Source organism: Eupeodes corollae, chromosome 2, assembly GCF_945859685.1.
Source record: "Eupeodes corollae chromosome 2, idEupCoro1.1, whole genome shotgun sequence".
Taxonomy (NCBI): Eukaryota; Metazoa; Arthropoda; class Insecta; order Diptera; family Syrphidae; genus Eupeodes; species Eupeodes corollae.
The window spans coordinates 110,218,493-110,228,810 of NC_079148.1; the positions used below are offsets into that span (position 1 = coordinate 110,218,493).

Here is a 10,318-nt window from a genome sequence, read left to right on the forward strand (position 1 = left end):
CATGAGCAATGGGAAATATTGTGATGATGGACTTAGGAAATGGACGCAGTAAAGCGTAACCATGATGTTTTATAGTTATTTGCATTAACCATGCTACTTCAACCATCAAGGTAAAAGCTGGATTAATCCTGTTTTGCTTTGGCAATGAAAACATAAACCCTCCACCCTATACACTTATATACAATGCCTAAACTCCAACAAAGCTATAGAAAACAGGAGTATTATAGTAGCCTAGATTCTCCTGAAGGATCTGAAGTGTATGCCGGTGATGTGAAATTTTACCACCACCGCCACCGCACTGCCACGAACATGTGGTACTCTGTTTGGAAGTGTTCTGCTGTTAACAACATCAGGAAATTTTCACACTTTGATGAAAATATAGAAAAATGAGTTGTACATGTGTAGGTTTTATTTAATAAATAAGCAGAACATATTATATATTGAGGTACATACATACATATAAAGGCGAGAGGTTTGAATTTCGCACAAAATAATAATTGCGTTGTTTGGAGAGCTAATTTTGGAAACACTTTGGTGACTTAATTGGATTTGGGGATTTAATGCTTGGTTTGATTCCAGATAAATATATTACTCCGATGTGTAGTAACAAACGATTGTATGGATGTGAAAGCCATAATGTTAAAACTCAAAATGTTGTTTTTAATGTTGTAGATCAGTACCTAGACCTACATAGATACATTTTTATACAACAGGACTATAGCACAAAATAAATATAACTGATGCCGGAATAGGTAATCAGTCGGTTCAATGAATAGAAATAAAAATAAATTTATAAAATCGAAACAAATTTTCTTAAAGCACGTTTGCATTATACAGTATACACTCTTATTGATTTTTTAAAAAACGAACTTGAATGGTGTGTGGTATGAATTTTCATAAATAGCAAAGTAAGATAGTAAATTATTAACTTATTTAACACAGTGAACGTTTTGCAAGAGACACTCAAATAAATATACTACCTATATAATGTGCTTAATTTAAGTAGATAAACAAAATATTTAGTTTTCAAGAAAAATAAAAATATTTATAAAATTGGACTTGAAGAAAGTTATTATGTAAATAGTTTTATTTTGGAGTGGGTTACATTTATTTTTAAATGTCTACCCAACTTTTATATTTATGTTTCGTTCTAAACACAAATTATGTGATAGGTGTGGAAGAAGGTATACAAATAAAGTAAGAATTTAGTGACTACTGTACTGAAATGGCTGGGCCATTTATAGCGAATTTGCTCCCTTATCCCTTAGTATGTATTTATATTTAAACCCGACGAGCGTCACAGAGAAAAAAATTCCATCTCAAATCTACGTCAACCTTAACTCATTTTTCAGGAAGAGCCTGAAAGATATTAACAAAGAGGAGAGAAGTAGTTTGTTGGTTGAGCTTCTGCTCTACTCTCGATTATAGTTCCTCTTTATAAATAAGAATTTCGTCATGAAAGTAGAGAATCTATATAAATGATTATTTAATTATATTAATCTTAAATAACAGAAATCATTGTTTTATATTTGTTCACTCCAATCAGGCAATCAGTGAAATATCAAAATCATATGACAATGCTGCAAACATGAGTGCAAATACAAGGGGATGCAGGTTCTTATTTTGGAAAAAAAAAATCATTTATCGGCGTTCGTACCTTGTTGTGGTCACTCTCTAAATTTAGTGGGAGCAGCTTCTAAATCTTGTCCATTGGCTGGTTTTCACAGCCAGTACAGAGCGGCATCGAATTCTGATTGAAAAATTATCGGAGAAGAAAAGCGGCCAGTTTTTAGTCTTGAGAAAGCTCAGAGACACTCGTTGATCTTGTCGAGCTGAAGCTACGAAAGCCTTAGTGAACGGTTATTCAGAAATCGAAGAAGCTCTAACCAGTATATCTTCCAATAAAGAACAAAAAGACATCGTGAGGAATGAAGCAACGCACCTTCAGCAGAAGATGAGTGGCCTCGAAGCAGCTTTGCTTGCAACATTTGGAACGATATCTGGGAGCGATTCAACGCTACAAACAAGATGTTGCAAGACCAGAAAATTATTTTTGAATCGGCAATGCGTGCACTTGAATCATTGAAATCATTCGTGGAATCCAAACGAAATGATTTTGATAAATACGAGGAAGCAGCCAAAAAAAATATCCCATACTGATGAATATGTTCAATCACGCACCCGCACCACAACGGGAATTGTGGGGTTGAATCCGCTCGATTACGGGAAAGCACAAGACGCAAATCTGTAACCCAATGAAATGATTTGTATTCCTGAATAACATCGAGGGATGGGTGCTGACAATTTGCACCCTGCAGCAGAGGCATTGGTGAAAGTGTATCCGAATGACCTAGTCTTGGTAATGAGTTGGTTCAATTTGTGTCTTTGATTGACTCATACAAAAAGGAAAAAGACTATGGAACAGATCAATCGCCGGAACTAATTTACTACCAAATTCTAGAAAATCAAAATTTCAGAGCTACATTCCCAAACCTCGAAAATGCATTAAGATGTATTTGATTTTGATGGTACCAAATTACACTGGAGTGCACTCATTTTCAAAAATAAAAAGTAGGCACGATGGGACAAAAACGTCTATCGAAGCTGTATCTCCTGAGCATTGAAAGCGATTTATGTACTTCGAGAACTGGATTTCAACGTAATCATCAAGGTTTTTTCGGCGAAAAAAGCTCGAAAGGTTCCGTTCGTTCCGTTTGTATTAATGTGTTTGTTCAATACTAAACGAATCTACTTGGTTTCACAAGAAATTATTTATTGAAAAACTAGTGAAAAAAAATGGTTTACTTTATTTTGAAAATAATTTGGGGGCGAGGGGACCTCCGCTCCTTTACTGCCTCGAAGCCTCTAGACCTCTAAATCCGGCCCTGCCTGTGCAATGTGCATCATCGTTGTGCTTGTACCGCTAAAAATATCGCTGTAAGTGAAAGTGTTGCCGAAGTCCCAAATGAATCGATTCCTTGTAGTTCATAGGAATTAGGACTGTCTTACGGCACATTATGGATCTACACCTACATCCATATAAAGTCCAGCTCACACAACAACAGAAACCAGTTGCTCATTCACAACGTCGTAGATACGTTGAATGGGTGTTTGAACAACAGGCGATGGACGGCGATTTTTCGAACAAAATTTTCTTCATCGACGAAGCAGAAAATGTTCGTATTTGAGGTTCTGAAAACCTCAAGTAATTAAAGAGAGGCCATTACATTCGATAAAAGTCACTGTTTGGTGCGAAAATGGACCTTACATCTTCGAAAACGACGATGGAACGACTGTCACTGTCAATTCGGAGGGTTATGGTCATATGATAACAGACTAATTTTTACTGCTATTGAAGAATACGACTTGGAAAATATGTGGTTTCAACAAGACGGTGCCACACGTCGTATAATAAAACCAACACCATATGAGATGAAACATACCAAAACAACTGCTATTTAGCTAGCTTAGAGGGCAATTATCTTAGTAAAGAACGCCTGACGTACAGTCTTTTATCATTTCAAAATACTTTAAACTTGAATTTGTCACTCACAAGATTAAACTTTAAAAACACGGCCTTTTGAAAATTAGATTAATATTTTGTTTCGACAACTCTGGTATACGCTAACCAAAGCGTCCATTTAGGTTTTTATTCTTGATTTCCCCAAAACAGTGTAGAAGTCGTGGCAATATGGTTCCAGCAAAATGCATCGAATCAAACAATGCAACTTTCTGGTGGCCCTCAAAGCAATCTGACCTGAATGTAGTAGAGTTTTTGTAGGTTTTCACAAAACTAAATCAAGGACTGAATTAGCGCATTCGATAAAATCGATAATTGAGACCAAAACCGACTTCAACCGCAATTAATAATTTTCTCATCAAGCTTAGCATAAGTAAGTGAATGAGCGTGGTGGTCATTTAAGGCTTCTATCACCTTCAAAAATAATTTAAGATGCATATTCATATATATACTATACGTACTATACAATAAATAAAATATCACTGATAAAAACCATGATTTATGCAAGTATTCATCTTGATTTGGGTTATGCAACCACAATTAGTAGAAGTGAGCACAATTAAAATTATACCCTTTCCCATAAAAAATTAAATATGTAATTGAAAATGATTTTGACCAAACAATTTTCAATACCTTCTTAAATTACCTTTAACATACAAATTTATGTATTGGAAAACTGAAATAATTAATAATTAATCTTAATACCTAAACACACAATAAAAATAAGGTAATTAAACTGGACTCTAAATAAACACACAACCCATCACTTTGTGGCTTTGTGATGGTCTTCTTCCATTTGCATGCACTTTGCAGCAGTACCTTAATAATAATAATAAAACAAAAAAAAGAACAACTTTACAGACATAGTTTACAGGATACATATATTATTCAATTAGCTTAAGTCAGTGGTCTCTAATTAAATATAGCCATCTGAAGCTTTCATCACCGCACACAAAAGTACCACAACAAAGCTATACATATATCCACATTATTATTATCGTCCCTACCACACAAGCTGTAAAGGCTGAAGGGTGAAGGGCGTTGTTACAGCAACGCCTCTCATCATAAAGCCACGTGCAAATGCAATCGACAATATTTAGTTACGAACCACCTTCTTCTTCTATACCTATATAAAGTTATAGGTATAGGTACATAATACTACGAGTACCTACTTGTGCTTAAAAACATCCTGCAACATCATCGACTTTCTTCATGTACTCACATTTAATGCTATTCCAACCGTTGCTGAAAAGGATCCAGCTTTAAACTCTCCGGTATTGTATTTCACCAGAAATGATGTTTTACCCACTCCCGAGTCACCAAGCAGGATTGTCTGCAAAGACAAGTTTTTCATCATTACATCATCTCTTTCTCTATGAACGAGAACTTGCACAAAGGCTAACTAAGTTATAGGTACCTTGTGATTAATAGTATCATCGAACACAGGTCCTTCGTCCTCCTCTTCGTATCTATACGACTTCCAGCCATCGTCGAGGTCATCATCTTCTATGGTCTGTTTCACAATTCCACCAGCATTGTGTCTGGTTATTGTATTCAAAACCATATCGGTGTCGGCTTTTAAGCCGTATAGTTGCAATGCTTCGCGAGGTGGATGGTATCCCGGATATCCGCTTGGCGATGGTGTGCGATGGGTTTCTTCTAGGTGGTCTGCTGTGGTAAGTTTATTTTCATCCGGATCCGGTTGTGGTTCGGGTTGTTGTTGATATTCTTGACTGCGTTTTTCCTCAATACGGCGTGCCGTTGTTTCCGGGTCTTCAAAAACGTCATCACTCATACTGCTTGCATCGTCGGGAATGGCAGCCATTTTCAAAATGTAACTGTTAAACTTTATTTATCTACTATAGTGACACCTTTATCTCAAACTTAGAATCAAAATTGACAGTAGTGCGAGGGAGCTTTATCCCTTCGATTAAAGCTTTTCTTTCACTCTAATTTTGACAGAATGTAGAAGACTTTATTTTGTTGTGTCAATGTCACTTCCCAATTTGCAGTGGGACTGCGCTAGGCGGGAGATGTTTTTTGATTACGTTTGTTTTGACAGCTCTTTTCCAATGCACACAAAAACTTTTTTTAAACAAAAAGATTAACTCAAACACTTGAGAACTGACCTTAAATACGAGTATCTATATATGCGTTTAAGAATTTCGTTAAATTGTTGTTAACTATTTGTTATTTATGAGCACTTGAAATATATTTATATTGGACACTTAAAACTGACTTTTTTAATACTAGTAATAAATTAAGGCTGGGTTACATTGCTCTTTGCGTTGCTCTCGTTAATTTTATCAATGAAATAAAAATAAAGCAAGCACACAATTATTATTATTCTTATTTATATTATGAGTTAGAGTTAACCAATCTGATGTAAATTATTCAAAAATGGTATTTTACAATCACAAATGAATAATACTTGATGAATATTTTATGTTTAATACTTTTTCTTATTTACCGTTGCCGTATGTTAGAAAACTTTATAAACGATATATTATAAACCTACTTTCGAACCTAGGGAATTATATATATTATCTACATAATATTTAATTAAAGCTTTTTTATTATTGCGAGTTAATCGAATTATTTAACAAATATACAATTTTGTTAATATCACAGTTAAACTATAACTATCAAATTTTGCCACACAAATCTAAGATAATCCCTAAAAAGAATTCTTCGTAAAGGTAGTTTAAGTTTTCTTTTGGCTACGACGACGCGACGACCACAACGACGAACGACGGCTTCCACGAAGGCAATCTACATTATGTCACATCAATAATACGAGTGCCGAAATGAAACAACAAATATTTACACTCTTTTATTATCTCTCTGGATTTAGAAGCCTGAAAGTGTGTGTGAAGGATGTGTAAAAGGAAGCAAGGGTTTTCAAAAAAAAAGAAGAAATAAGTCCGACACTTTTCCTTAGGTACACAGAGTATAGAGATTCAGAATGAGTAAAGTAAGGGGAATAATAGACGAAAACAGTTAAGCGATGACCGACCGAACGGATACGGATACGCAATAATACGATTAAATGTCGAAAAGCACTCCAACCCCAAGTCGAGATGAATGTTTTTGGGGATGTTCCGGCTGCCTCTACTCCACTCCACTCTACTCTTTGATGTCGACCTATATATTCATTGCAAATAAATATATTGTTTGTATTTGTGTGCCTATATTTCAGCATTTCGGAAGTACTGAGAGAAAGCTTTTTATTCATTTTGGGGGTTGTTTGGTGGTAAGTCCATATCCGTACATATGATTGCGAAACAAGGTATACATGACGAGATTGGGGGTTGTTGAGATAGCAAATAAATAGTTAGAGTTTTTGTTGAACTGTGAAACTGGGTGCTTTCTCAAGAGTCATTTGGGGGTGCATCCTATATGAACGGACGAAGGTTAATGGACACATTGTGTACGAAATGCAAAAAGGATAAATATCCTCTGGGTTTTAATATTGCAAGTATTCAAAACTGTTAAACTTTGATAAAGGAAAACTTCTATTTATAGAAAGTCATTTATCTAATGTATCTATAATATATAGGTTTGTATGTAAAATATGTCGGATATAGTTCGATAACCGATTGTGTCTATTCATGGAAATTGAACTGAATATTTCTGGTTTATGATTAAAATCATACATTACATAAGTTGTTTAGGTCTTATGAAAAGAGTAAAAAGAACACATTGTTCTATTAATTAAAGTATTTGCCTTTGTTTTGACTCGCTTTGTGACTTTATTAGAAAAAATCTTTGAAAATGAAATATAGTTTATCTGTAGAGAAATGTTTGTACTGTAAAAAGTACTTTTTAAACACGAGTAAATTTGTTTACCTTCCTACATACCTAATAAACTATAGGTACTCTTTTCTAAAGGCTTTATATTGCATTTCATAATTGATAGGAACTTCTTTTTAACAATGCAATTTCAAACGGCAATTTTTAAGTAAGTAGACCTAAAATGTAGAAATGTGTACATGTGAATGTATCAGTCTCTGGGAACAATAATAATGAAGGTAATAAATACATTATGATTTACGAATCTTTTTTATTTTTTTTTAAGTCTGCGCATGATTCAAAACAGAAGATTCGAAGAGAATCTTTGTTTTTAAATTGCTTTTCAAAATTCTGGCAGTTGGTCTGTCTGACTAATATTTTACAACTCTCTTGTCTTAATTTCAATACCTGCCTGTGTCACCTTAAGTTGTTTTCTTCATGTGTTCTTCCTCTTGCGAGGAATCGACAAATGATCCTCTTGTTATGAAAAAAGCTTTTTCAAATAAGCCGTTCGGATCCGAAATATAAACTCCAAGTCCCCTTCATCTCTAACATTATTTGCACAGAGGATTGTTGAGAGTTGTAAGTCACTTGGGCTTGGTTCTCTACGAGTTGTTGCACCACCTTATTTATTTATTCAGCAATACTATATCTCCCTTATCTTGGAAAAAAAACCAGGAGGTTCAATTCGATACCCACCATCTCTTTATCGATTTTAAAGCCGCGTATGACAGTATCTATAGGGAAGAGCTCTATATAGCAATGTCTATTTTTGGCACCCTTGTCAAACTTATCCGTTTGTGCAGAATGACGATGTAGAATGCACGCTGCTCTATCAAGTTCAGAAAAGATCTCACCATTTGATGTCAAAAAAGGTTTTAGACAAGGCGATGTACTGTCATGCGACTTCTTCAACATCGTTCTGGAAAGAATGTGCAAAACTCAACCATCAACACTACAAGCACAATCTTTCAAAGGTCCATTCAACTACTCGGATACGCAGATGATATTGACATATATTGACATTGGAAGATCAAAGCGCGATGTCAGTGGAGCGTTTTTTAGCGTTGCGAAGGAAGCGAAGAAAATGGGTTTAGTGGTAAATGAGGGCAAGACCAAGCTGTCATCAAAAAAGGACTTGAACAACACCGGCTTGGACAAAACGTCACCATGGACAGCTATAACTTCGAGGTAGATAAGGACTTTGTCTGCCTAGGCACCGCTATAAACACAGACAACGACACCAGTGCTGAAATAAAACGAAGAATAACTCTTGCAAATCGCTACTTCTTTGGACTTAGAAGGCGATTGAAAAGTAAAGTCCTCTCTCGAGCATCTAAAATCACCATCTATAAGACACTCATCATCCCGTTTCTCATTTATGGTGCTGAGACCTGGACCCTGTCAAAGAAAGATGAGAGCGTCTTAGGATGCTTCGAGAGAAAAATTCTTCGGGTGATTTTTGGTCACGTACGCATAGATGGAAAATGGAGGAAAAAATATAACGACGAACTGTACGGGCTGTACAGCGACACTGACCTAGTTAGCAGAATAAAAGTCAAACGGCTTAGATGGCTGGGTCATGAAGAGCGAATGGACATCAACGCTCCAGCCCGGAAGGTCTTTGAATCCAATCCCGACGGACGGAACCTCAACCATTTAGCGTGCGAAACTGGAAACAGCTAGCTAGGGACCGATATGACTGGAGACGCATGTTGGTTGAGGCCCAGGTCCACCTCGGACTGTAGTGCCACCTTAAGAAAGTAAGTAAGTATACTCGTATCTCATTTACTTTGGCTTTAGTAAGGAATTAGTATTAAATGGAATTAACTTGATTTAGAGGTTTGTGTTTAAATCATAGAGTTTTTCACACTGACGGCTGTCTCCCACTCAAAATCTTGACACACACAGTCAGTGTCACAGCTCTGCGGAACATAATGAGTCACTTTACGCTTGAACAGCTTCTAAAAACTAATTTGCAAAGTAACTGCTGAGTAGAACAAACGTTGCGTTTTCTAAAGAAGTTTTGGCCAAAACCACAGTGTGTGCAATGCAAATTTCTCCAAAAAGTTCGCGAGTTCGTATGAAAGAAGGAATATGGCTGCTGTAGACGATGTTGGAAACCGAATTCACAAAACATCAACTCGCGATAGATCTGAACAACTTTCAACATTTTATGCACTGGCTTAAGACAAATTCTAAACAAAGATCTCGAAATATTCGCCAAAAACGGCCGACTATCGGCTTAATAGTTTATACCTTCGAATAGCTTGAATTTGGGAACTATTTTGAGCGATAAATCATTTTTTTTTATGAGGAGTATTTTTAACTTAATGGCTCCAAAAACATGTATGTTTTTGTTCAGATCGAAAATCATCAACAGAAAGTTACAGTTTGGTGTGGATTGTGCACAAGATTATTGGAACATTGAATCAACCCTCTTATAAGGTTATGAGAACTTAATGGCTGAATCACAAACACGCTTCAGCTTCGGCTTTGTCTGCATTACGGTGGACCTGCTTCAAGGTTGCTTTGAATGACATTTCTATTATTTCATCCCTCCAAAGAGCAAATATTTTGTTTGTTGACATTTTTTTACAGTAATTATATTTTTCTTTCATTAGTGAGATACATAACTTTCCGAATTTTAATACGTTCTTACTATATAAAGATTTCAATTTAAACTATTATTTTAAGACTGTGAAAAAACTCTGTGATCCTAATTATAACCACCGTCTTTTTTTAAAGCAATGTTTTTCGGTTGTTCGAAAATATTTTTCAATATTCTTACAGTTTTTTTTTTTGTTTTTTTAGGTTTTTTAAATTTATTTTATCACACTTTCGGCAATACAATTTTTCAAAACGTTATACAGAAAGGTTTCCAAAATCAAATTAAATTAAATCTAAAAATACACCAAAAATCGAGTGAAATTGTTTCCAGGATTTTATCATTCAATCGATTTCATAATTTCAAATGCTTTTCGAAATCACTTTGAGTGAAATTAA

The 10,318-nt window shown here is 35.3% G+C and overlaps 1 protein-coding gene across 1 annotated transcript in view; it reads right to left on the reverse strand.

The window, feature by feature from the left end:
* Positions 1 to 6,620, reverse strand: part of LOC129948245 (ras-related protein Rab-37) — a 100,907-nt gene extending 94,287 nt beyond the window's left edge. The window contains exons 1-2 of the mRNA XM_056059165.1: positions 4,938 to 6,620; positions 4,743 to 4,853 (exon numbers count right to left, since the gene is read on the reverse strand). Coding sequence (XP_055915140.1) covers positions 4,743 to 4,853; positions 4,938 to 5,345 — 519 coding nt within the window. The 5' untranslated portion in view covers positions 5,346 to 6,620. The remainder of the gene's footprint in view (positions 1 to 4,742; positions 4,854 to 4,937) is intronic.
* Between the last annotated feature and the right edge of the window lie 3,698 nt (positions 6,621 to 10,318).